At 38.5% G+C, this 26578-nt stretch overlaps 1 protein-coding gene across 1 annotated transcript in view; it reads right to left on the reverse strand.

The window, feature by feature from the left end:
- MYOM2 (myomesin 2) overlaps positions 1-26578 on the reverse strand; it is a 76946-nt gene that overhangs the window by 35231 nt on the left and 15137 nt on the right. The window contains exons 9-17 of the mRNA XM_056344708.1: positions 23196-23357; positions 21154-21295; positions 19366-19565; positions 18268-18321; positions 15548-15675; positions 12326-12509; positions 8758-8932; positions 7260-7381; positions 4880-5067 (exon numbers count right to left, since the gene is read on the reverse strand). Coding sequence (XP_056200683.1) covers positions 4880-5067; positions 7260-7381; positions 8758-8932; positions 12326-12509; positions 15548-15675; positions 18268-18321; positions 19366-19565; positions 21154-21295; positions 23196-23357 — 1355 coding nt within the window. The remainder of the gene's footprint in view (positions 1-4879; positions 5068-7259; positions 7382-8757; positions 8933-12325; positions 12510-15547; positions 15676-18267; positions 18322-19365; positions 19566-21153; positions 21296-23195; positions 23358-26578) is intronic.

Consider the following 26578-nt stretch of genomic DNA (forward strand, 5'->3'; position numbering starts at 1 on the left):
ATAAATTAAACATTTTAAAATAAGCATTGGTTAATTATCAGGCCTTACTCTTACTGTTCTGCTGGAGTATGGAAGGATCTAATTAGAAGATTTTACTCTGAAACCAATCACTGCAGAGATCTACATTGTGCTTCCATGTTTCAGCCAAATCATCCTACGAATAACAGCACTCAATATATTGGCATGAGAGGCTGTAAAAGCTTAGAATAAAGGTCCAAGGAGCCCATTCAATGAATGACCACTAGCAGATCCTTATGGGTGAGTGTTTTAACATGAAATAACCTTCTTGCATTGCTTATGAATGGCTATTCGTAAGTCATTCACTTAAGCAAGAGTTCAAATGGTGTTTTGGTCTAAAGAGGTCATAGTGAACTGATCAGGGAAGAAAGGAAACCAGGAAACTAAAGGAAAAGCCAATCCAATTAGTTCCACAGTGTGCTGATATAACTCTGGGAAAGACTGTCTTAGTAATTTTTTTCTGGCTTGTATGCATCTTTCTCTTAATATTACCTACCATTACTAAGTGAGGAAGTAAGCACTGGAAATGGGATGACCTGAATCCATGCTATACCTCCGCAAACATCCCTGGTAAATGAATCCTAACTTTTCTAATGAGTTCATCACCACATCACCATCTCATTTTGAGGTCAAGATAGACAAGCTATAATGCATATGCTTCTTGACACCCTGAGCACCTCATGGGAGCAGCACTCTTTCACCCTTCCTCTTCCAGATCACCTAAATATAATAAAGTCTTCTACACTTCCAACCTCTGCATAATTTTCCCGAAGTTATATTTAGTCATATGTCTCAAAAGAAAGGCACAGGTGAGGGTAGTACTTCTAGTGGACATACTAAACAGTTTTAGATTTTCATGAATAAATAAATAATAATGATATCCTTTGGGAAAATGTGAAATAAAAAAGGATTTTGGTGTGCTTTTTTTAATGGTAATAAACATATGATGGTATGGTAACAAACACGTCATGAGATAGCATCAAATACAAGACCAAAGCAAACAACATAAGCTAGGAAAAGTCATGCACTGATACAATTCAAACAGAATTTCCTGAAGATAGAGAGCCATGTAGTGTGATTCACAAGATAGAATAACAGCTCCGCCTGTAAAAATGGTTTTGAAATCCCAGGTTATTAAGGGAAAGACTATCTAGGGGTTCCCATAGAATTATTTATTCAGTGGGGTTTAAACCTTTAGTGATTTCTCATTTCTGTACTGTATATCTTAAGGCCTTCTCACCTTGCAATATGCCATAAAATTTTCTGTGCTACTAAAAACTTCTTGCTTTTATTTCCCATCATTATTTCAGATTTCAGTCATTCAAACTAATGTATGAAGATGCATCTTCAGGCACAAAGAGAGTTACTGGCAGGGCTGAGACTTAAATATCCAATTACTTAAACTATGAATGGTTTCCCTTGATTTAAATGACTCATTTGTTTACAAATGCATTAAAAATAAAAATATCTTAAAAGCATTGTTTAGTATTGCCCTTCCATGCCTATCCTACCTGCCCTTTTTTATTTCTCACCAACCATGCTCCATCTGCTATGTCAGAGATGTCAGGTATAAACTCACTCACAAGCATACATACCCCTGAGTGTTGCTGGCTGCCTTCTCTGTATGAAATAATCTTCCTGAGCTCATCTGCAGCATTATTTTCTACTTTATTGTCAAATAGCTGCTAAAGACTTATTTCTGCTGTGAGGTTTATAGGAAACTTTCTGACTTTCAGAAATAATTTTAAGAAATATTTGGGAATAAAATCTCGTTGTTCAACTTAAATTATCAAGCATCAGATTGATAATTAATTCCTACATCCTATCTTCCTAACCTTTCCTCATGGAAGTTCACATCAAAATTTTCCTGTTTTAAGAAACTGAATTCATTGTAAGTGCAACCAGAAAAAAATTATTTCAAAATTAAAATCATGGCTCTGGTACTCTGGAAAGGAGGCAATGAGGCATAATGCTAGGTTTATTAATATACTTCCTTTCCAGCTGAAGGCAGATTTAGAGAGTATGAACAGGTGCAGTTAGATTTGTTCTCAGCCTATCTCCATTTGATTTACAAGTCTCCAGTTCTATTGACAGCACGATCATATGACATCTGTTATCTGCTGGAAAGGCAACACAGCTAGGTGCACACACAGTCTAGGAGGTTCCTACAGAGCACTGATGATAACTTTTTGACACAGGTGGTAGAGAAGCCAAGGGGTCGAGGAGGCTCCTGGACCTTGTACTCACAAACAAAGGACTGGTTGGAGATGGGAAGTTTGGGGGCAGCCTTGGCTGCAGTGGCCATGAGATGATGGAGTTCAGGATCCTGCATGGAAGAAGCAGGACAATAAGTAGGATTACAACCCTGGACTTCAGGAGAGCTGATTGTGGCCTCTTCAAGGACCTGTTTGGAGGAATCCCATGGCTTGGGGCTCTACAAGGTAGCAGGGTCCAAGAGAGCTGGCTAATATTCAAGCATCACTTCCTCCAAGCTTAAGGTCAGTGCATCCCTATGAGTAAGAAATCAAGCAAAGGGGACAGCGGGACTGCATGGATGAGTAAGTAGCTTCTGGCCGAACTCAAACAGAAGAAGGAAGTTTATGGGATGTGGGAAAAGGGACAGGCCACTTGGGAGGAATATAGAGACGTTATCAGAGTATGCAGGAATGCATCAAGGAAGGCTAAGGTCTGTTTGGAATTAAATCTGGCAAGGGATGTCAAGGACAACAAGAAGGGCTTTTCCAAGTACAACAGTAGCACAAAGAAGATAGGGAAAATGTGGGCCCGCTGCTGAATGAGGTGAGTGCCCTGGTGGCAAACAACACAGAGAAGGCAGAGTTACTGAGTGCCGTCTTCACTTCAGTCTTTACTGCTAAGACCAGCCCTCAGGAATCCCAGACCCTGGAGGCAAGAAAGTCCAGATAAAGTAAGACTTTCCCTTGGTCAAGGAGGATCAGATTAGATGTCATTTAGGCAAATCTGACACCCACAAATCCATGAACCCCAATGGGCTGCACATCTGAGAGCTGAGGGAGCTGGCAGATGTAATTGCCAGAGCCACTCTCCATCATCTTTGAAAGGCCATGGAGAACAGGAATGGTGCCTGAGGACTGGAGGAAAGGCAATGTCACTGCAGTCTTCAATAAGGTCAGGAAGGATGACCCAGGAAACTACAGGCCAGTCAGCCTCACCTCCATCCCTGGAAAGGTGATGGAACAGCTCATCCTGGAGGACATCTCTGAGCATGTGGAAGAAGGTTATCAGGAGTAGTCAACATGGGTTCACCAAGGGGAAATCATTCTTGACCAACCTGATAGCCTTCTATGGTGGAAGGACTGGCTGGGTAGATGAGGGGACAATAGTGGGTCTTGTCTGCCTTGACTTCAGCAAGGCTTTTGACACTGTCTCCCATAACACCCTCATAGGTAAGCTCAGGACGTGTGGGTTAGGTAGGTGGACAGTGAAATGGACTGAGAACTGGCTGAATAGCAGAGCTCAGAGGGTTGTGATCAGCAACACAGTCTAGTTAGAGGTCTGTAGCTCATGGTGTTCCCCAGGGGTTAGTACAGGGGTCCAGTCTTCAACTTCATCAATGCCCTGGATGAAGGGACAGAGTGTCCCCTCAGCACATTTGCTGGTGACACAGCACTGGGAGCAGTGGCTGAGACCCCAGCAGGCTGCGCTGCCATTCAGCAAGACCTGGGCAGGCTGGGGAGCTGGGCGCAGAGGGACCTCATGGAGTTCAGCAAAGGCAAGTGGAGGGTCCTGCCCCTGGGCAGGAATAACCCCCCGCACCAGTACAGGCTGGGGCTGGCCTGCTGGGAGGCAGCTCTGCGGGGAAGGGCCTGGGAGCTCTGGTGGGCAGCAAGGTGCCCATGGGCCAGCAGTGTGCCCTGGTGGCCAAGGCCAGTGGGACCCTGGGGTGCATCAGGAGGATCATGGCCAGCAGGTGGAGGGAGGTGATCCTGCCCCTCTGCTCTGCCCTGGTGAGGCCGCATCTGGGGTGCTGTGTCCAGTGCTGGGCTCCCCAGTTCAAGAGAGACTGGGAACTACTGGAGAGGGCCCAGTGGAGGGATACACAGATGATGAGGGGGCGCTAGCCTCTCCCTTACGAGGGAAGGCTGAGAGAGCTGGGCCTGGGGAAGAGAAGACTAAGAGGGAAGCTTACCCAATGTCTAGAAATATCTTAAGGGTGAGTGCCAAGAGGATGGGGCCGGGCTCTTTTCAGTGGTGCCCAGCTACAGGACAAGGGGCAATGGGCACAAACTGCAACACAGGGAGTTCCACCTGAATATGAGGAAAAACATCTTTCCTTTGAGGATGGCAGAGCCCTGGCACAGGCTGCCCAGAGAGGCTTTGGAGTCTCCTTCTCTGGAGACATTCAAAACCTGCCTGGACACAATTCTGTGCAATCTGCTCTAGAAGAACCTGCTTTAGCAGGGGGTTAGAAAAGATGATCTCCAGAGGTCCCTTCCAACCCCAACCATTCTGTGATTCTGTGATCTGTCCTGCTAAATGCTTCCATCCTTTCTCTGCATGTTATTATACTGGCGATATATATAGTGCTCATTAATTAATTTACTTTATGAAGCATTTTATAGCTCATCCTGTTCTATGTAAAAAATGTGCTTTACACCTTTCACCTCAAAAATTTCCTCATCTGAATGGCCTTATTGGAATATCATAGCACAGGATGGCACTGATTCTCTAATCCAGTTTTTAGGCCTGTTGCACTCCAAAATACAAAATGGAAGGACTTGGTTTTGTTACAGTAATTTTTCTGCAAGAAAGTAGAACTCCGCCAAAAGCAAAGAAATGGTGCACATCAATGCCAGAAAGATAAGGATTAAAAAGTACCAACCGTATAAATCGTCTGGGTAATAAGGGAGGAATTGACTTCATGCCAGTTTTGATGGTTAGCTTCCCGCTTATCCATATAATAACCAAGGATTGGTGAACCTCCACTGTACTTCGGTGCTTTCCAGCCAAGGGTCATTGAATGACCATCACAGTTCAGAAGTGTGATACCATGAGGATATGATGGACAAGCTATAAGGAAATAAGCAACCTGAGAGTTAGGACAGAGTCTAAAACACTGCAGTGTAGAAGTTGTTTAGCATTTTTTGTACAGCTTTTTTTTTTCCCCCTGCAGCATACTGCTATCAGTAACATATAAGTAACAAAGCAGTTGTAAAGCTGTTAATAAACATTAATTTTATCTTCAGACATAAACGTGGAAGTTTTTGAAACATCTGCCTAATGTGCTGCCCTCTCACGAGATAGCAAGAAGGAATAGATTATCTTTGGTATGGAAATGATAATGCCAGCAAAAATGTCTCCAGACCAAATATTGTTAGAAGATTGAAATTAACCAGATCTTTTCCTGTTAAGAAACAAATAAGCTGCTCAAGTGCTTTTGCAATACAGTAAGAATCACCCAATAAGAAAAAAAATAAGAAGGCGGCTTGAACTTGAATGAAATTAAGTCATGATTGTCTGATCTATGGACTTCATGGTTTCCCTCTCCTATCCCCCTACTAGATGCCTATTTCAGACTGGGAGTGCTTTCTGCCCTGTAAGGTATAGAAAAAATCTAGACTTTCAGTAACTTAACCTATGCTGAGGCAGAAAAGACACTTCCTTCATGAGTTGACCTGCATGAGTTTACTCCCATCTGTAGCAGAAGCAGAAGTGTCACCCAGACATCCTCCTAGAGATGAAGAAAACTGTTTTCCTGAGTTTTTTATGCCCCTACCACTAACAAACACCTTTCTAGCAGACACTGTTTTGTATTTGCCATCCATGCATGAAATTTTGCCCAAAGATACCCTTTCTTGACCCTGTTGTGCTGCAGTCAGCACAGGCTAAGCTCCTGCCTGTAAAGCTCATATGATATTTTCAGTTGAATTACGAGTATAACTTGAGAGAATGTAGCTTACCTCATTCAGAAGAGAATATTTTGGCAGAGGCCTTTAATACAGTCCCTGATCTTGTAGCTGTACTAATGATTAGCATGAAAATGGATAATAATCAGCAGAACTGATTTGTTCTTTTTTTCAAAGGTGGTGGTATACTCAGCAGCCATAAAATATGGCCTTTGCAATTATTACTGCTTCTTGGTAAATGACCATAGCAAACTCCTATACATACCTTTAAAATAATACTACAGGAAGATTCTATCCATGCTAATGTAAGTCACCTATAAATAGTCCTGCTAAATTTCTGTTAAGGCTATCAAAATAGATAAAAAACATCCACATCCCATAAGTGTGTGTGTAAGATCCGCGTGCTTTGAGCTTGGTGACATACCCCATGCAACCCTCATCCTCAAAACACACAGTGACAAAATAAAAGGTGCAAGTGCATTTACAACACAGGGGTGATAGATGTGCCATGTACCACCTACCCATATGAGACACACTTTTTCCTGAAAAAATCAAATAGAGTAAGTTTGTCAGTAACACCTCATCCAAATGTATCTTCTAATAGGCATTATGAAATATAAATCTTTTAGACGGTTATTTCTGACAAGTATGCCTATTGGTCTTCTTCTCCAAGAGATGGAGGACATTCAGATAGGGCAAAGGTGTTCTATTTTTAATTTTTCAGTATGAAAATGAAACTGTGCAGAAATGAAAATTTGATCATAGTAGCCCAGATCTGTGTACTTTTTGTTCTAAATAATTATCCAACCTTTCACCCGGCATGTATCATTCCCACTGAAGGCTGCACAATGATAGTTCTTACACTGAAATTTTGTTTGCAGGGTGCCACAGGAGGTAGACTGTGCTCCAACCTGAAGCAGCCAAAGGGAATTTTGTCTTTGCATCAGCCACACAGTAATAAAGTTTCCTAAAACTCTTTTTAATGAGCAGATTTTGTGCTAAACTGATTTGCACTACTCCAAATCACCCAGAAGCTACTTGTTTAACAATCCAGTTTCACGTTTTCTTTGTTACAGCTGAGGAACAGACAGCAACCTGATCATTATAGTGAATCTGACCCAATATTTCTAACAGGCATTATGAATAACTTAAAAAAAAAATAAAAAACCAAACCAAAAAACACGACAACGTCTTTTCTCTAGAACAGCCACATGCCAGAGCATAAACATCACTAAGAGGATGTGCTAAATGCTGCAAAATGTACTGTTATAACATATGAGACCAAAGGAGTGGATTGCTGGAAATACATAATTCATTCAAGAAACAAGAAGTCAAGTTGCACAAAATTATACTTACTAAGGGCTGCCTGTACTGTTATAGCCTCTGACTCCTGTGAGTTTTCACTGAATCCTACAGCATTCACAGCTTTCACACGGAAGACATACTGCTCTCCAGTTTCCAAACCATGAACAACAAACCTGGGTTAAAACAGTAGGATCACATATTAGTTTATATTTTATAGGAACCATTCCGTGCTGTAACATGAAATCCTGGCAACAAACAGAAAACTCAACTGCATGAGTGCTTCACAAAGGACTATATTTCTAAGAGGGAAACTGTGATGCAATGACTTACAATATAATACAACAACATACAATGTAATTGGATGGGACACTGGAATAAAAGTCACAGTACTCATTAAATTGCTATTGCTGATGTACCGGGTAGAGTCAGATAAACTAGCGATACAATCCCTCTGAACTCTGGCTTGCTCAACTCTAATCTATTCTGGGAAGGGAGTATATTTTTCACTGTGTTTTCATAGTCATTATCAAAACCAGCTTTCAGTTTTGAGCTCAGGTTCTAGATAATTACCGTAGCACAATAGTCAGAACTGTCTTACTGTAGGATATGTTCATATATGAACAAATGAAGTGTTTTTTCTTATTTTTGTGCTGTCCCAATCCCTTTGACGAAGAATTAGCCTCTACATTTTCTTTGATCAAATTCCTTGACTACTTGGTCAAAGGATTTGGCAGAATACTCACTCAAAATTAATTAATAACTGACAAAATACACTAAAAAACATGATGTATTTGTTACATGCCCATAAGAAAATACAAATTACGCATCTAAACTTTGCATTTGGTGAATGATTACAATAAAATTAAACATGATTATCACACAGGAAATTACTTGAAGAATCACATAATGAAGTATAATATTTTCAGGAGTGAGTACAAAAATCATCAGAAATACAGACAGAGCTAGCATGATGACAAGGGAACTAGAAAAAGGGGCTACTGTCCTTTACCCATAGATTTAGCAGGTCAGGGAGCCCTGATGTTTCTGGGACAGGACACTTGGATTTCCTGCACAGTAGTGCCAGCAGCCAAAGCACTTTCCCTACCATATTTATAGCAGACATGGCCTGCCCTTTTGCCCTGATGTCCATGGACTACGGGAAAGCTTCCGAGTTCCCTCTTCTTCTCATAGTCTTCCTCATGTGCATCAGCTCTGTTTATCCCACAACACAATTCAGACTTTTAGAAAGTCATTCATCTTATGCATACTCAAAGAATCATGTCTCTGGAACCTGCTTTTATAACTCAAAAGTCATGGAATACACAAAAGATGCTTCCCTTTGGAGATTTTTTTTTTAAAAAAGGAGGGAGGTGGGGGGCATGACACACGACAAGTCTGCCCTGCAATCTGAAAAGCTTAGCTCTGAGAATTTGTACACTGTTTTTCTTCACATTCATTCAACATTCTCCTTCCATGATAACACCAAAATTAGCTTAAAACTATCCTACAGTTTTCAAATCTCCCCAAAATACAGAAGTACTGTCAATACCTGTTATATTTAATAGGTTTATGATTACTAGGTTCCCAGTGATTTGATCCCACCACAGAATAGTCAATATAGTAGCCATACAAATCCTCTTCATGTTTTGGTTTATCCCATTGAACTACCACTGATGTTTTTGTATTTCTTGTTGCCACTACTCGACCAGGTGCAGAGGGGACAACTAAGAAAAAGAGAGAAAACATATACTACTATGAAATACATAAAAATAAAAGTGAGCTGAGGTAGATGCAACACTGTATACTTTTATCATATTTAATCACTACAGCTATGACTTGTTAATATTGCTATATGAGATACATTTTAGTATATTTGTTTCACTGTAAGTCTGGATACTTCTATACATTGTATAAAGATATTTATTTTTCTATTTTATATAGAAATTTTTAAATAGAATATTTTCTATATTAAACTTACTCTAAGTGATGAGGCTCCCTACCTGTCTGATTTTATATAGATTTTCTGATCAGTGAGTTGTAGGAGAACATATTTTCAAATATCAGTGTGAATAAAGACGTACAGATATGAAAATGTTCTCTCTCAAAAGTTCTCTTTCAAATAAAGAGGCTTATGTATAGGTTATGTCCGTGTAACACTACTGCATCAGTAAGAAATGCATGTAAACTGTAGAGCTGTGATAGCATGAGTATTAGGAAATACTGCTTTCCAGTCAACTAATGACAACCCCAATTCAGAAAAAGCCAGCTTTTCAGGACAACTTTAAACATATGTTTGACTGCTAAGTGTTTAGCTAAACTTAGCTAGATGGATTTCACAGAAGCATAGGAGCATTGATTAGAAGAGGTCTTTGAGGATTGTCTAGTCCAACCTATCACTAAGAATGGGATTATCTCCAACACTAAACTGAATTGTCAGTCACAGGTCTGTCCAAGTCTTGAAAACTTCTGACAATGAAAATTTCACAGCTCCCCTGCACAACCTCTTCCAGCATTGCACCACTCTTGCACCTTTTTCACTGAGAAAATATGTCCAACCCAATTTACTAAGCTACAATTTGTGACTGTTGCCTCTTTTTTTTCTTTTTTCTTTTTTTTTTTTGTCATCTGGTATTGCTGAGAGCAGTTCCGCACCACCATCTTTGTAAATCACCGAACTAAACAAGCACAGCTATCTCCATCTCTCTTCACAGGTCACAACCTCTAGGTCCCTGGCTATCTTGGTTGCCATCCCTTGGCCCTCTCCAGTCCCTCTGTTCCTCTACATCCATGCCTCTAGTCTAAGGAAGCCAGAACTGGAACCAATACTTCAGGATCAACCTCAGCAGCACCAAGCAGAAGCGGATAAAGCTTCCTTCAATCAGTTGACTACAGTTCTCCCAATGTAGCATAGTACACAGTTCACTTTACATGCAGTGAAAGGTCACTGTTGGTTTATATAGATCTAAACACCTTGAATGTGCATAAATAGAACCAGAAACGTCAAGATCTAAATGGAAAAAAAAAAAAAAAATCTTAGTAAGGGCCAACACACAGTCTGTGCCTGAGCTTTCATAATATAAGGAATGAATGCAGTGTCTCAGCCTTTCATGGTACATTAAGAGAGGCATCCAGCACTCATCTATTGAAGGCATTTTAAATTCCTCAGATTGATACACTGTAGAGAACTACAAGCAGCATGAAAGAAAAGAAAGGCAGCATTTTTTCATTAAGTCTTTCAATCTCACAATAAAAAAATAATACTTACCCACTGTTGTACTTTATGCAATAAATCTGTAAGATCAATTGAGTTCATTTTGAGATAGATACCTACATTTAGGACTTTATCTGGGTCTACAATCATATGTTCTTAAGCTGCCATTATAATCAAAGAGCTGGGGCTTAATTCAGTTACCCAAACAAATTCATTTAGGGCCATTTTAGAGCATCTGAGACTTCTTCATGGAGCTGCCATATATGACACAGGAGATACTGAACATCTACATCCCTTTGAAAAGGGTGAAAGCATTTCAAAATGTACTAGATTCTGTTTAGTCAATTAAACTGAGCCTCTGATCAGTGGTTGATCTGATCAGAGTCCTGAAAATTATTCATCTCACCCCAATGTAGATGCTTCGTAGCTGTGTGCCATGGGGCAACTTTCGGCAACATCAGCCATTTGAGCTCCATCAGCATGGAGCTCCATCCTGCAGTTGCCACAGTGAGAGCAGAGGCATCTACAGCACCTGTAGATGCCTACAGGGAAACATCAAAATTTAGCTGTTCATTTCAAACTGCATATTATTTAACCACTCAATTCAATTGCATAATATTAAGTGTAATTTTGGATGGCCTAGGATACCCCATCCATCCTCCAGTTTGTGCCCAAGAAAGAAAGCTACCCATAATTCCTGCAAAATGATTGCCAACCCCATGAAGTTGTTTCAGCTACTCTCAGGAATGTCAAATGGTGCTATGTGCAGGCAACCAAAACAGGCCATATGCGTCTGATATATTTTAGTTCAGGTGATAAACTCCACCTCTGAAAATACTCCTGCAGTTTCTCTTTAAAATACCATATTCTGCTTTCTACTTTCAGCTATAGCTATGATTTATTCAGAACATCTTGCTTTAACCCCTAAGGGATAGTCCATTTTCTGTACTAAGTGAAATAAATACAGAGTTTTTCTTCCCTACTTTGGGGCATGTGGAATGGTTTAAATAATTTATATGCATTAATGAGACATCAAATCAAGAATACATAAAAGCAAAAGATGTTTTTATCTCATTATGTATAGCTATAGACAAAGCTAAAAGTGATGGATTACATTTCTTAAAATAATGGTAAACATTAAGAAGGCTATGGCTATCAACATTTAGTGAACTATGGTATATCAGATACTGTAAATATTTCTTATATTTCCAGCAAGTGTGCTAGTAAAATATGTGCTCTTAAGGTGACAGCTGTCAATACATGGGGCTTTTATATGTGACCCCTGCAAAACTGCAAGAGCAAACCAAATATTTGAGCAACATGATGAGTAACCACTCCTTAAATTTTCACTTGTGTTTGTGAAAGTGGCCCCAAGATAAACACTTTTCATTTGTAAGTTACCACTGAATATGGATGTATCTTTCCCCTACCCCTGAAATCCAGTCATTTGCATGACACAGGAATTCTGCATCAGCAGTAATTTGCAATTTAGAATACTAAGAAAGAAATGAAAGGCTACCTTATCTAGCTGAAACTGTAGGGAATTAGGTAGTATATAATTACCTGAGCCAGACAATACAATCATTAAGTTAGCAATTAACCTGTATTATCCTATTTTTTTACAAGTCACATTAATAGAGCACTCTGAAGAATAAAAACCTAAAATTAATTTAACTTTTTAACAATTATTAGTCTCAGCAAGGAGACGTGATTATTAAGAAAGTTTTGGAATGTTTCTAAAAGTTAGCATCTTGGTCTTTTTGAAATTATTTACAGTATTGAACACAAATTGATTTGATTACTATTCTTGTAATTATACTAATCTAACTATAATGAGAGTTCTCTATTTCCATTTTGTAAAATATGAATTGTATTTGATATTAATACCTTACAATTAATGCCTTACCAACAGTATCTTGTGGTTGAATAGGTTCTGTGATTTCAGATGGATCGCTGATGCCATGCTTGTTTGCTGACAAGACTCGGAAAACATACGATTTTCCTTCTGCAAGGTCAAACACTGCATAGCGAGGAGATTTTACTGCAACCTGTGCATTGACTCTTTGCCAGCTTCCACTGCCAACCATAGACTACAAAAAAAAAAAAAAAAAAAAAAAAAAAAAAAAAAAAAAAAAAAGCTGTGAATCACTTCTGTGAACTGTCAAAAATGAACATTGCATCTTGTCATGAATTTATTTCATAGCTATGAGAGAAGGGTCACTCTCAAATACCTCACTTTAACATATGCAAATTTTCATAGCTCATGCATTTCATTACTCTGCAAAAGGGTCTGAATACCTCACTGAATGTCTCCCTGCCTGTCTAGACTTCAATATATGCACACTTGTACATACAGCTAGCCTTCACTTAGGGCCACAACTGTCAACTGTGACTGGTCCCAAAAGAATTACTCTCATGTCCTGCAAAACTCACTTGAACACCCAAAGGTTCAGTATAAAAAAAGCAAGTCCTAATCCAAATTCTGAAGAAAGGTAGGGAAGGGGATGCTATTTTACTCACTGCTTTATCTTTATTTATTATATTAAGTAAGTTCATGTCCCTAAAAACATTCATCAAATGAAATAATTACTTTTGAATATTCTCAATGCAGCAGCTGAGCTAACCATCACCGCAACTGCACGTGGAAGAAAGCCAGAAAACCAGCACTCTGAGAGAAGTCTGCCGTCCATTAGGTTCCCTAGATAAACTGTTGGTCCAAAACAGAAATTAGTCATGGATTCTTTCAACAACTTTAGTAAAACCCAAGTGCCCAGTAAATAGATTAAATAAAATTTTGTTCAAGCACAGGAAGGTGCATACAAATTAAAAGTTTATAAAATTCTGGAACAGAGAGTCTGGGAACAAAACCTGATAGACCATGAACTTCTTAGAGGAGGAAGTGTTTCATGGGTGCTTGGAAACTACCTTGTGTATAATGAGGCCTACTATAGATAAATAATAAAAATGTAAACAGCTGGGGCCCGTATATCAAAATATTTTCATAGATACTGAATCCACCTAGTGTTCTTAACAGAAAAAAAGAAATATAACATCCGTTTTTTCATCATAAAAATATGGAAATATTAAATAAGCATTATTTTTACATATATTTTACTTTCTGGCATGAAAAACATTAATTGTTTTACTTCATTTTCACAAAGGAAAGAATCAACATCACATTTTATTCTGTAGTTTGATTTGGTTTATCTGTTAAATAATGATTTCAAGGGAACATTGCTATACAGCATAGAGAACTCATTTCCATTTTGTGTTTCCTGAAGCCTTTAAAAATACATTTTTATTCTTCAGCACTGAGTCTTCCTTATTTTAAATAAATTAACAAGAAATTGTGCTTTTCAAAATTAACAGATGACTGTTGAAAGCAAAAAACAAACATTCACCTATGAACTGACTGAGCTATTCATATGTAGAAGTTATTTATATGCAAAAAGATTTTAGATTCAGGTATTAATTAGTATAATGAACCTTTTCTTTCTAATAATGGTCTTTTAGTTCTCATTCTCACTTTCCCTCAGTAAGTTTGGCATTTAATTAAGACTTGTTCATCATTGTCATTGCTCTATACTGTGTCTGGGGTTATATAAAGCCATTTCTGCAAAACAAGCAGACACATATATATTTTCTAATTCATACTTAGAATGAAATTCAACTAATCAAATGTAGGTGTCCACTCAATGTAAATCTACATCTGAGATTTTTATCTGAGCTATTTCTTCATATTCTGGAAACAAGATATTTTCATGCCAAGAGTGATTCAAAATCCTTAAGTCAGTATGCTTGACATTTATCGATAACAGAGGATGTATACAAGTGGGAATAAGCACAAATAAGTACAAAGACATGCTATTTTATTGCACAGAAAGAAAACTAGATATTTATTTCTATGGAAATTTTCATTACTTCTTTTGAATGTGAAAGACAGAGTGGGAGAAATCATGGACGTGCTTGCTGGGAAATTTATCTAGTGACTGGACTTCACTTGACACATATTGGTTCAACACCCAGGTGGTAATGGATGATGAAGAATGTAGACATGGGCTGTGAAGGCCTTTTGAAGTGGTAGTTTTGACTGTAATGAAGGAAAAGACAAGATGGGGGGTGTAAAAAGAGGAGTGATGTGAACAGAATGATTGTCTGGGAAATTAACTTTGGAGGAATATTCTTGACAGATGTGAGAAGAAAAAAATGACATGGTAAAGCCCTGAGAAAAGGCTGTCACAATATGAAAGATGCAAATTGAATGTGTCCAGTTTTACGGACAGTTTTAATGTTTGTGGATCATTAAGATGGGGTATATGCTAAAGGCATAATTCATAAAAACTAAGTATAGTTTGGCATGTAAGGGTTTTAGAGGTCAGGTACCATGCCAATTTACCTACCGGGGAAACTTTGTAGCAAGGAAGAAAGATTATGACTTCTGGCTATAATCCAAAATACTTAATTTAAAAACCTGGCTCAGGGAACAGATGTATCTAAATCTTAGTAGCTTAGATGGGAGAAGAACAGATCTCTCCCACTGTAATCACTGCAGTCCCCTGTCAAGTCAAAGGGAAGAAGGTGGTAGCTATGAAGGCTACCAGGGAGCAGCGAACTTGAGAAAGGCATCTGCCTCTCCACTGAGCTTACAGGGAATAAATTGGAAATGTCAGGGTATAGCAGAGAGTGTCATAAGCCTGCAAAAAGGAAAGTGAGGATCAAATTATGAGTTGCTGTTTATTCCTTGCTCTACCACAGGACTATCAGAAACTTCCCTTTAATACAAGCAGACTGCAAACTTCCCAGTCTTGCCTGTTAGGATTGTAAAATCTTAAGATTTTTCTATTAAACCTCTACCTTACACATGTAGTTTCTTTTCATTTTAGACAATAGTAAGCAAATAGCACAGGAGCATTCTTTTTCCCGGACCTTGAATTTCAATGCTCATTAAATCATGTAATAAGAGATTTGATTGTCCATGCTTCTCTAACATCCTATTGCCAAATCCTGTGAGACCACAGAAATTGTTAGGTTTATTGTTCATTCTGTAGTTCTAAAAATTAGTTGAATGTAATTGCACACAGCAATGGAACACCTTACAGCTGAATGCCACCACTGTACAGTACAGTACCTTCTCAATGAAATACGTCAGTGGCTCCCTGCCACGGGGAACAGGTGGATCCCAGCTGAGTACAACATATGTTTTGCTGATTTCTGAAGCATGTACATTGGTGGGAGGGCCTGGAATCTGAATGTCGCCTGGAAGAGCAATAAACGTAGTGAGTGTTAAACAGCAGATTAACCCTTGGGTCAGCACTCATGCCACAGCTCATCTTTCTGAAGTCCCACCCTGCAGTGCAATGCTCAGCTATTAGGGGCTACGGTATCATCTGTGCAGCTCACTTGCCCACTTCAACAAAATTCTAAGAAATAAAGCATCAGTTTTAAAAGCTAGTTATTTACTTTTTCAGTAAAAATTAAATCTGCCCCCTGAAAACCTGTGCATTTGTCACATTTTGTTTCTTTGATCACATTTGATCTGCTGGACAGAATTCCTTAGAAAAAAAACCTACTCACTATATGCAAACAAGAAATTTTTTTGATCAAAGGCAGAAGTCTAAAGGGTTATTACAAGAAGTGAGACTAGAAGAAGATATCTGGAAGGGATGAACAGTAAGCAGAAAAGCAGCTTAAAACAAAGTGGAAAGCAGAACCTATCAGCAATGTATGCTGTAACATGATAGTATTGGCAACCATATAGACGTGGATCAAACACATAAAAGTATGTCACCAGCCCTCTGGTGACTCGACCAGTTGGTGTGGCCTAATCAAACCCTCTCCTCACTCACTCTGCAGGGTTACGAGGCAGGAGCTGAGTACCCTGGGCCAGGCTGGAGGAATTTAGTGTGGCTCTTTGCGATCATGCTCACCCATTGCAGTCTGAGAAGCCACCAGTTTTGCTGTCCAAGCAATTACAATGGTGTAAACCCGTATTAGATAGGAGAGGCTAGGATCTATGATGGACTGCTTCAGGCATAGCTACACAGCCCTGAAGAAGCTTCTTCTTGGTAACAGGTCAGAAATGGCAACTCAGAAGATAGCTACAAATATTTTATTTTATGGTTTGCAATAGAGAAAGCAAAAAGTTTTGTTCTTTTAAGGTACCTTTTGCCACTTCTCAGGCTAGCAAGGAGCATATATCCTCTAAATGCTCAGGATTTTATATTTAAAAAAATGTTTCAATAATAATATCTAAATCATGGAAGTGATTTTTTAACAGTTTATAAACATCTGTAGAACCAACCAGGCTCAAAAGGTGCACTGAAGTTATTTCATCACACACATTTCCCAAACAAAACCAGACTTTTTTTAAAAACAAACTGACATATCCAAAGAAAATTTATTTTCTGTCAATGCTTTCTATATTGACTTCTTGCAAATACACTTTTTCTTTAAGAAAGGCACATACAGTCAAGAAAATTACAATAAACCTTCACAGCATAATGCATAAAGTCAAAAGGTTTCAAATTGGTTTCTACATAACTGAACATTTTAACTTACATCCCTGAAAACCCAAAGATGACATGATTTGTAATGATCTAACATGATGGTACAGTCTGCTCTTCCAGAATGGAAGGTGATCCAGCACTAAAAAGGAAATCCATTTGTGATCTATGAGATCACTTTTTCAGAAATGGTCTCCAATCTTGCAGGTGAAAGTAGTGATCTATTTAAACAATGGTATATGGATATTCATACTCATTTAATAAATGACAACCATATAGACGTGGAGACCATATAGTTAATAACTGCGCACATTCACGTAACAGAAATCCAAATGCCAACATTAATGCTTATGCCAGAGTGGCCATTTAATGCCTCTGATCATTCTCAGGGAGCCCTGAGCGCAGAAGTATGTTCCGTGAAGCCAAAGAAGTAAGACAAATGTATTCTGATCCTATAACGTGATTCTGTTCCTATAGTACCCCTATCAATTCATTTTAGACCACTGTAAAAATAGAGAAACTTCATCTGTCCTGCCCTTGCACTGGGGAAACCATTTAATGTCTGATTCTCCTTCAAACTATACCTGTTCTCAGGTGATTTCTCTTTTTCTATGTTATTCAATAATCACATACCGTTAAAGCTTTATGAACTTTGTGGAAGAGAGTACACAGACTTTTTTACTGCTGAGCCATTACCATTAACATTTTTGACAGTTTAAGTGAAAAAAAAAGATCATTAACCAAGCCTAAAAAATAATCACCACGTATAGAAACAGGCAAAGACAGGAGAAATTCAGGCTGTATCTCAAAAGTTGGCAGTGACCTCTCCCATTCTCCTGAGGAAAAACAATATTTAGTACATAACCTTAACCTTAAGAACAACCTCCCTATTCAGATAGATATATCTATATAATATAGAGAGATATATATTAAAGAATTGGGATGGATAGTGTAGGTTTTTATGAAAATGGAAATAACTTGTTCAGATCATCAAATTCACTCCAAAAAAGCTGTATTTGGCTCACAGAAGGGTAGGAGGAAGGGAGATATGAGCAATCAAATGCAATATTCAGCTGGTTAAGCTCAGCTTAGCACTAGCCGAAGCAAAAAAGGTGAGGAGATGCTGTCAGCACATAATGAAAGTAGTGCTGTTGAGAGTGTGTTCTCTGTCCTTTTAGACCTCACTTTTTGCTTGTGTTCTTTCAGACTTGCAATATCTATTTTTATTCATTATTATAAAGAGTTTACTCACTAGATGGATTTCTTTTCAAGCTATGTTTCTAATTATGATGCTACATTCCTGAAATATAAGCAGATGGACTAAAATCATAGGAAAGATACTTACCTTCAAGGTCATCCTTACTGATCACAATCCTTCGCCCTTCATCCACAGAAATAGCTGTTAATTAAAATAGCCAATTAATTTCTTGAATCAGTTTAATATATTCACAAATTCTGCAAATTATTGTTCATCACCTGTTTAAAAGCCTGTATACCTCTATTTCTATAACATTGTTAGTAAATCTTTCCCCAGATGGAGTCAACTCAAAGTCGTACACTGGTTCATTCACTTTCATAGGAAAACAGAGCATGGTAAGACAGTACTTTTTAAAGATGTGCTAAAAAGCAAGAATTATAGTCACAGTACAGGCATTCGGTTCTGTGGAAAATTAGTAAACAATTGTACCATGAACTGGACTTCTGTTATAGGAATTAATCATAAAGGTAATGGAAACATAGCATATTCAAGTCAGATTTTACAAACAACATTGGGGCAGTGCTCTGCAGTCTTCATAATGAGTTTAATTCCCCTCTGAGTAAAAGGGGCACACAAAACAGAAAGTGTGCAAATACACAATATACAGAGTCCGTACAGGAGTTTAGGACAAGGCTAAACCAATCAAACTACTCCCCATGGCCAGCCAGCTTACTCTGTTCATGAAGAACCTCTCATAAGGCTCCTTTGCAACCTGCAGTGACCTTGAGCACAACAGCTTTCAGAAAGAGCTTGTTCATCAGATAGATTGACTTTTGCCATCTGCCAGAAAATTCACAGTATCAGAGACCCCACAACCTGTACCATGGGGGCTTTGTGCCAGCACTGGCACTGCACTGAGAAAAAAAGATGTGGATAAATGCAACAGGGCATATTAGCTCTCTCTAAAACATTGCCCCTTGTGATAATGTGTGTATATATTTAAAGCTGAGAAAAACCACCCATAACAGAGATGGATTCGCCAGGTTCTGCCAAATTGTATGAACCTTGCCATTCCAGCTACATCCCCCACCTTGAAATTAGTGAGATATTCAACCAAAAGAAGAAATAAATCCTGCTCCTTAAGTTAACTAAGTAAACAGGATCTTAAAAACAAACAAACAGGAAAAAAAAAAAAAAAAACCAAGATCAAATATTCAACGTATGTTTCAGCATTGCATAACCTACTTTGTGTTCTCTCCAGGTCAACAGGGTCAAGAGCTGCAACTGGTTCAGAGACTCGAGAAGGCCTGCTAATGCCAGCACTGTTCACTGCTCTCACACGGAATATGTAAGACCGTCCCTCATAAAGACCAGTCACAGGATACTTGCAGATTTTTACAGGAGTATCATTGCACTGGACCCAGTTTTCCAAACCTACTTCGCATCTTGGAGTAGCAAAAGACAGCATTTATCAGTATCATCCCACAATAAATACACACACCAAGTCAGAATCTCAGAAGTCATCCTCACTAAGTTGAGGAACTAAACCATACACCTCATTAATGAAAGTCACACATTTTATATGCTCTTTCCTCTGATCAGACAACCAGTTCCCACCTTGCTCATATTTATTCATAATACAATCTCAAAGGCAATTTTTCCTGCATGGTTTTTGGCCTTTTCAACTTCTTGCTTCCCTTCCATTTGGTTCTCTTCTTTGTCATATAAAGAACAAGTTATTCACTTTTATTTTTAACACGCATCTGCAAAGAACATGATGAAATTGTAACATTCACCTAACCTTTTCCATCTCTTTCTTGTCAATTTTTTAAGCAAACATCTTTGTGCTTTTTCATCCAACAATGCTCAGGCCATGGAGTGTAAGAGCCATTAGGAAGCAGAATGATGCCCTTATACTGACTCCTTTGTGTGTACATATCTGTTTTCTGTCCTACTACTATAAAATTCTGTGGAGAAGACTGCCTTTTGCCCTGACAGTGACAGGAAAAATAGGGTCATAATCCAGGGCTCCCTGGCACTGCAGTAATCCAAGCAAAATGTCAAAAGGCACAGCTGACTAGATTATACAGAAAACAGGAGAAATACTCCCATGACCTATGCACTGCACAAATTGGATATAAGTGGTAGAGTCCCCAGGGCTTAAGTTAATTTCCTCATACTGGCTGCCATTCATAAGTCAACATTTTCCAGCAGTTCTCAGGCAGTTGTCACATAACTAGACCAAATTACAGGGTAGCAAGTAGCAATGAGCTACAAACGTGGCTTGTAAGTCTAGAGTAGCATACATTATGAAATCATTTCAGTAATGTTTTTGCTGACTGGCAGTTTCAGACACTAAGTATCAGATGTTCTGCTCTGGCTACAAGGGGGAAGCATCTGCTTCATGGAAAGAGGCTTGCAAAACAAAGCTTGGATCCCCTGTTCTCTGGCTGCCTGCACTGAGCTGAAACCCCAGCAAAGTGCAAAGCATGCTGAAGGAGGGAGGACTGCCATTCTGATTTAAACTACCAGCTCCCGGGAGCCCATGCCTTGAGCTCCTGGTGTACCACAGTTAAGGCAGAAATAAAAAGATAGTGTAATAAATCCTAGATTTCAGCTTTTGCAGTATACAGATTAAAGAGGCTAAATCTAATTCAGGATGCCCATGGATTCTGGCTTCTGTAAATTAAATATTGCCAGGGCTTATTCTCTTATTTGGCCACTTCCATATTATTGAATGTTTTTAGTGTCTGATGAAATGTAGCTGCCTGCAAATGATTACTGGGAATGGCCCCCAGCCCTTGCTAACTCCAAGACTGTGCCCAGAATTGCCTGGGAAGGTACTAGATCATCTGGGCTAAAAGTTTGCCAGGGAACAATCTAGCAATTTAACACAGCAGGCAACTGATTACCAGTGCCAAGGGTCTGTAAATATGTCTAAAGAACCCTATTGAAGGACATAATGGTATTATTTTTCCTTCATTATATACATGTTTTTGGCAATGAACGAAATAAATCCCAGTGTTTACATACTTATCAACAAAATATCCAATGACTGGGCTCTCGCTGGTTGTGTTTGGTGGTTTCCAGGTAACAATAACATAGTCTCTGTTAGCATCATGGCATTTAACGTCCATCGGTGCCCCTGGTGCTCCCGCAATCAATGCATCAGCATCTGGACCACAAATAAAAATAAATCAGTTTTGACCCTGATTCTTCTGAAATCTATCACAAAGACAAAAAGGAAGATTTCCAGTTCACTGTGCTATTTGTTTATATGAATGGGAGCCCAAAGATTTCATTACACACTAATTCACTGTGTTAATGAATCAGGCCCAAAATGCCTATATGTCCACATAGTTAAAAATGATCAGGAATATTTTTGAGGACAGAAAAACAATTTAAGCATCAAACACCTATTACTTCCCATGAGAATTAAAAGATGAACTACCCTATCTGTTTTTGATGCTCTTTCCCACTGAAAACAGTGGCTCAATGATCAGACCAAGGTACTCAGTAAAGAACATGTAGCTGAGGAAAATAAATCTCTTAAGGAATAAAAGATTTGCAAACTCCTAGTACATTTCTAAGGCTACTTTTCATTTAAAGTCTTACAGTACCAACAGGCATAAGCAAGCAATGTTTTACCATTAAGATACTCTTTTATGGCTTCATTTTGAGAGATGTTGACTGATGTGGACCCACAACTCCTAACGAAGTCTCCTGACAGGTAAAGTTCTCTTATTTCAAAGAAACATTTCTATAACAGAAAAACACCCTGTACAGAGTCTAAATTTATAGAATCTAATCAGTTGTGAAATGGCTGGCGCTTAGTGTCATATCACAGCCTACATGAAAAAAGGCAAGAGGAAGGCCAATAGAAGACACTAGAAACTCCAGAGGACATAGCTCAAGTCCAGGGCCCTGTGCATGCAAAGGGACCAGATATAGTATAAAATGGACAATAGAGGTACCTAAAATTGGCCCACCAACACAACAAAAACTTTTAGGAAAATTATTATATATTAATGGGTACTTTCTTTCTTACAAGTTAATTGTCAAATAGAAAGCTTTAGTAAATTGTTTCCAATGAGATCAGGGTGGGAGAGTGGCCTGTTCAAGACATATTGCAAAGCTGATTAAGCCCTTGCACCAGTCCTGTGAGGAAGATGGAGCTCAACCCTCTGTAAAAACATTAATGTTTCTCCACCCCACACAAACTGTCTGGATGACACTTCTGCAAGACACATAGGTTTCAATACGTTTCCAAGCACAAGGTTTAAAATTAATATAGCTCCAATGGCTTCAGTGGGGCTGCTCCAGTTTGCCATCATCAAGGATGTTGTCCAGTGTATTAAGAGAGTGAAAGAACTGCTCAGCCAGAAATATTTTCACCTTCTAACGAAAAAAACAAAAAAGTAAAAACTAAGTTCTGCTCAGAAGTGCATGTGGAAGCTCATTCTCACATCACTGGGAGTTTTGCATGCAAATGTGAGGGAAAATTCTGACCTTTATTCTATTTTAATACATTTACCTCCTTTTACCTATGTCCCTTGTGAACACTTTATTTCTTCAGTGAGCCAATTTCTTACATTGCTTCTTTTCTCTAATTAATGAGGTGACTGTGACTGGTACAGTGGTGGGGATATTTCTTTTGCTTTCTCCTGTGTCTATTCCTAAGGCCAGGCACAGGACACGAAAATGTGCAGCAAGGCTTATTCCCAGCTGGCAATCTCTAGAACTAAAACCATCACAGTGAGGACTAGTAGTATGCAAAGATGTGTATTTCCTACCAGGAAAGGAGATGGCAAAGAAAGGAACAAGCTGTTTCTTCACAAGAATGATTTCTCTGCTTCTTCAGGAAAGAAAATGTCCTCAGGAGCATGTCTCTCTTGAAGTTCCCCATTCATGTAGGGTGACTATTTTTTCTAGCACAGACTACTATATAAATCAAATTACTATGAAATGATGCTGGACTCATTTTGTACTTCAATCATTACATGGGATTGTTTAATAAAACTAATCTTTCTACTACTCTTTTAAAATCCTCCTCAAGAAACAGATGAAAAGTTTACCTCTGACAAACAGGTATGCACTGTATTCACTCACTCCACCTTTTGTAACCATGCGCAGGGTGTATAAACCTTCATCATCTTTGTTCAGATGTGTAAAGGAAAGAGCTGCCTGGCCTTCTCCAAAATACAGCTTTGTCCACTTGGAGTCCTTTATCAGCACATCTGGAAGAGAAGACCCATCAGACACATTACTGAGCTGGCCAGAACAGCCTATGTCCTGGTGCAGCTCTGTGCTAATGAGAAGCACAAACTAACCTTTACACTAGCTTTATTCAGAGCGATGGTGCTTTGATGCTCTGAAAACTCTACAGAAAGTAAGCTGCATCTCTCTAAACTTACTTGATCAGTGAATTCTGTAGAATATGAGGTCTCAGGCTACCCTATGCAGTGCCAACAGAATTTTCATTACTATAACTTTTAATACACTGACAGAGAAAAATATTATCCACACTTTGAAACAGTGACATGAAAACTAGCCATACTCTGTAATGAATACAAGGTAGAGCTTTGTTTCATTTTTAAAGAGTTTTGGTACCTGTTCAAGTCAAATGTCAGATTACTCAATTTCTTCCTTCAAGTTTAAAGACCAGATTTCAGTTTAATCTGAAGACTGCTATAAATATACACCAAATTTAAATCTTCAAGGCATGCCTGTTGAGCAGTGAACAAAATTAAATTTGAATCTCTCACAGGTGAGAGGTGGTGGCCCATGATTAATGCAAATTAATCTGATTGCTTAGTGAAACCAGAGCAAAAGAATGAGCAGGATATTTTATGCTAGCCAAGGGACTTTCTCATATCACCCTTTTTAATAATGGATTGTATTATTTTTTATTTTTAACTCCCTAAGACCTATTGCATACTAATTTATTGTAATCAATGCAGCAGAACTGTATTTAAAGGAGCTGGATATCTATAAACGTTTATTATTCTGTTGTTTAAATACACTTTAGTGCAGACACTCAATCGCAAAGCAGTTTTCCCACCTACCAGTTGAATTGCATAAGAAGGTATAAAAACATATCCAGATAATAAAGCATCTTGAAGATATACACTATTAAAACTTACAGCAGTAAATTACATAATCACGTAAGCATACAGTTGTTTTCTGAGATAAGTACAAAGTAAATTCAGTCACATTCCTTCCCATGAGATCCTTACCTAGAAAATCTGCATGTCCCCTTTCTGTCCTGCATGTCACAATGGTACTGAGACTTTGTGTAGAGAGACATGAAGTATTTTAAATGAAACAGAAAATGTCTACACCTAGAAACTTTAACCAAAGCATGAGTTCTGTGGAAAATCCTGAAGAGAAAATGAAGTTGAATGAACAGCAGCTCTGAAAAGCAGATAACTTATTTAGACTCCAAGCTTGAGTGGAATTGTAGACTCTCTAGTTCTAATATATAGAAACAATAGGCAAGTCTGTTGTCCAGTAAGGCCAAAATCACCCATTTCCACCCTTTATATGTACCTGAGACCAGAAACTATGGAGGCAGTCATGTATTGTAAAAGCAGAAAACTTCTCTCTTTCACACAAAGTCAAAGACCCACCAGATCCCCTAAGAAAGTAGGAGCTCTCTTTTTTAATGCAGTCTGGATGGATGACTTTCTAGACAAGCCAAGAAAAAGAGTAAATTTTGCAGGCCGCAAACATATTCAGAAGTTCTGATAGAGCAGGTGTTCATGCACTTGCCATCACAACAATATTACAATTACAGGGTCTCACTACTGCACTCAAATTCCCAGTGTATTCACATGTTGTGCTCTGTCACTTCTCCCAGAACTTACCAAAGAATGAACCTGCAGGACACTAACCCTTGGAGGCAGTGTGACTGAAGCCTTGCATGCTGTTCTCAGTACATGACATCATTTTCCTAAAACATTACTCTGCTGAAAATTTATATAAAGAGTGGGGAACTGCTAAATCCTGAAGCTTCTTTTCATCATGTATTCTGGTCTGCTGAAGTTTCAGCTAAATTCTGCATTCCATGATTTTTCCCTCTGAATTCAATTATTTTATTCTAGATTACAGTATAAATGTCTGCAGAATGCTGGAGCATACAGCTTTATAATGTATATATTCTATTAGAGATCAATAACAGAAAGCTCCTGTTACCAGCTGAACTCATATCCAGATTAGTTATACATTCCTGAAGGATTATTTTGATTTAGTTCTTTCAGCATCTTAAATTGTTCTGAGTGGGCCATGAACTAAAGACTCTTATTCATGTTTGTCAAATCCCAAACCACTGTAGAGGATTTGATTCAGTTGACTATATACCCCTAGGAGTCTCATAGACATCATCCCCAGTAAGGTTCACTCGTGTGAGGCTTATTAATGCTGGAAAAACACATATTTCTCTTGTGAATAACTATTAGAAGTAAATCATACATATCCCTCTCAGGGATTTAGTTATTATTTGATTTACACAAACTGAAAAAAATTAGGAAAACCCCAGTTTGTCTTAGTGCAAGAGTAGAATTAAATATTACCTCTCAAAAAAACCCCAGAATGTCTAAAAAGCATTATGTTGAAAAAAATATTAACCTTCTCATTGTTTACATTTATGCATTGCCTCCAGTTCTCAAGACCTCAACACAGAGAACTGTAGTACATAGCAGAGGTTCATAGTGCATAAATTCCTGCTGAGTCTGGGAACAAGTTCTGCCAGTTGATGCATCTGTACATCTCTTGGAAATATTGTATGTGCAATGAAGGACAAATCTAAGCTTGTTTGTATCATATTATTTTCCTGTAACGTAAGTAGAATAATGGGATGAAAGCCTATGTGACTCAATAGCAAAAACCGACTGGTTTCAAAGAGACCAAGTTCTCATCTCAGGTTTTCACAGCGAAGGTAAACTTGAGTCAAATAAAAGGGAAAACAGAGAGCATATTATTGTTACATACAAGAGGGAATTATCTTGGCATTATAAAGGGTTAAACTGAAAGGGCCTTAACTGTTTGTTCACCTATGTGCAAAAAAATTCATGTTGGAGGAAAAGTGGAAAAATACAGGGCATCCCTTGAAAATTAGCAGCTTGTCATAGCTGCAGCTCCAAACCCCAAATTCCAGAGGTTTAGCACCTTGAGAAACTGGGCCTAGCAGGAGACAAAGTAAAGGTTCCATTGAAACTGATGGGTAAACTCAATGGTGAGGTGAGCAATTATTTATAGTGGTTACAAATCCCTGTACACTTCAGTGGAAACAGTAACTGGGTTCATGGATGAGCCTTAGATTTTAGATAATTCACCAAACACAAAACCCATTTCTATTATTTCATATTTTTTTGGTTTAGTAACATATAGTAGTTCCATTACAATGAAGTATCCACAGTGATAGAGCAATAGGAATGAAACAGTAAGTAGTAGTCTGTTC

The sequence above is a fragment of the Falco biarmicus genome, chromosome 6 (genome assembly GCF_023638135.1).
Source record: "Falco biarmicus isolate bFalBia1 chromosome 6, bFalBia1.pri, whole genome shotgun sequence".
NCBI lineage: Eukaryota > Metazoa > Chordata > Aves > Falconiformes > Falconidae > Falco > Falco biarmicus.